Genomic DNA, 2,076 nt, shown 5'->3' with positions numbered 1-2,076 from the left:
GAAGTGCGGGCATGTGCTCTCCAAGTGCCAACTGTACAGCCCTCTGCATGACTGTACGTTTTCATACACCGGGAGCCCCACAGCTGTACAGGCTGCCCCTCCAGCCCTGGGCCTTTCCAGGAACCAGGAGCACCCGGACCAGGAGGGGCAGGTGCTTGTTGCCAATGCACTTGTCCTGGGTTTTGGGCAGCTCTGGACTCGCGAGGGGGTTGGGGCTGGGGGCCGTGCTAGTCCCCTGGGAGGAAGCGACCCCTGGTGTGGGGCAGGTACCCCCACACACACCCTGACCACATGGAGGGGTGCTGAGGGGCTCAAAGAGAAGGCACCCTCCCCTGTCAAGGACCTCAGGTGTCGCTGGCAGCCCAGGCTGGCCCGGGGTGACCCTGGTCTCCTGGAAAGTGGGCGCTGAAAGCATTTACACTCCGCATGTCACACTCAGTCCTTCCTAAAATCGGGGTGCATAGGGCACCCTCACTCTCTTCACACACCAAAGTGGGAGGGACCTCGAGCCCACGTCACCTGCCTGCGGGACAGAGGACAGCCTTCCATCCGGCTGGGAGGCCAGACCTGCCGGGGCGTCCTGCCGCTGGTGACAGCTGTGGGAGCCCTGAGCCCAGGCTCCCGCTATGGCCTCCCGCCGCCCTCGTACACGTCACGACCACAACTCTTCAGGGATGAGTCCTCGTCCATGTCACCCTCCCGGTTTCAGCAGGTACTGCCCATCGTTAAATAGACTTCTCAAAGACGACAGAGTTTGCACTTGGCTAGGACAGAACTCGAGTCCTAACACGGCTCACGCTAACTTATGGCTTCTCTCCACAGCGAGCTCGGAGGAATCCCGTCAACTAAGCAACTTTCCGATAACCAAGTCACTGCAGAGGCAACCCTTCTGATGGCAGCAGTTTCCCGAAAACCCTCGCAGAAGCAGCGTACATAAGGCCTGTGTGTGACCGGGCCTGGAGCAGAGACCTGGCGTGCGTCCGAGGCCCCTCGTTTACAGGGTGTGTGGCCTTGGGCACAGGATTGAACCTCTGAGTCTCAGCTTGTGCAAATGAGCAACGGTGACATCACTTGGGCAGCCACAGGATGAGAGCTGGGGTGACCTATTACCGACAACCGCCCCGCTCCCTGCCCAGCCTGGCTTTCAAGGTGAGAAGGCCGAGGGCCACAAGGGAGGGGCCCCAGGTCACATGCCCGGGGAGGGCGGGGGGCCGCATCTGTCCATGGCGTCTCTCCAGCTTGGACGGGGACAGACATGGCTGCTGACAAAACCCTGCCCCTGGCCCAGGGCCTCCCCCAGCCTCTGCGTGCAGCGCCCGCCTGTGCCCACCTAAGGGGCGCTGAGAAGGGGAACTCACCGGTGTAGACAAACCGCCCCGGAGCGCCTTTACAGAACTGCTTGGACTTGTAGGACAGGGTGACCTCCACAACGCCAGGAATGTGCCGCGGCGGGGTCTGGACTCGGATGGCGTGGGGCGTGATCAGCTACAAAAACCACACGGTGAGCAGGCTTTCAGGGCGCTGCTCGTGAGAGGGGACACCCGCCGGTTAGACGTAATTACCAAAATGAGCAAAATTGGACCATCGTCTGGGAGCGCCCCCGCCTAGCTGTCACCGGGGAGGCGGGGCCTCGAGCTCTTTACGGAAAAGATCTGCAAACGGTCCCGGGTTTGCGTTGGCAGGAAAGGCCACAGGGCATCATTCACATGAAAATTGCCACCATATGTCCCCTGAAACCTGCTCCTGGCGATGCAGGCACTGATTGTTCCAGTGTAGGGGGGACCTCCTACGACAGGGCTGGCACCCCAGGGCTGGGCGGGGGCGTTCTGCACCCACCCACCGGGGAGCGTCAGTGAAAGGGGAATTTGCCACAGGGCGCCTCGTGTCTGTGCCGTCACGCCCCCCGCCCCCCCCTCCCCGTGGAAAAGCTCCCGCTGAGTGCCCGCGGCCCAGGCTCACCTCGCTCCATACCAGCATCGTCCCGAACACCACCTGTAGGCCGTCAAAGAAGTTGTCCCCGATGATGATGACGGTGGCGCCGCCTGTGGTCCAGCCTTCACTGGGACTGATGGCCTT

At 62.1% G+C, this 2,076-nt stretch overlaps 1 protein-coding gene across 1 annotated transcript in view; it reads right to left on the bottom strand.

The window, feature by feature from the left end:
• The window catches only part of EBF3 (early B-cell factor 3), a 135,974-nt gene that overhangs the window by 26,470 nt on the left and 107,428 nt on the right, over positions 1-2,076 (bottom strand). Inside the window, exons 11-12 of the mRNA XM_006754977.2 lie at positions 1,960-2,076; positions 1,359-1,485 (exon numbers count right to left, since the gene is read on the bottom strand). The exon at positions 1,960-2,076 is cut by the window's right edge and continues 1 nt beyond it. Of these exons, the coding sequence (XP_006755040.1) occupies positions 1,359-1,485; positions 1,960-2,076 (244 nt within the window). The remainder of the gene's footprint in view (positions 1-1,358; positions 1,486-1,959) is intronic.

This window comes from Myotis davidii, unplaced genomic scaffold (assembly GCF_000327345.1).
Source record: "Myotis davidii unplaced genomic scaffold, ASM32734v1 scaffold72, whole genome shotgun sequence".
Classification (NCBI taxonomy): Eukaryota; Metazoa; Chordata; class Mammalia; order Chiroptera; family Vespertilionidae; genus Myotis; species Myotis davidii.
Note: the sequence above shows the minus strand (reverse complement) of the source record. Positions and strands in the feature narration are given on the sequence as shown.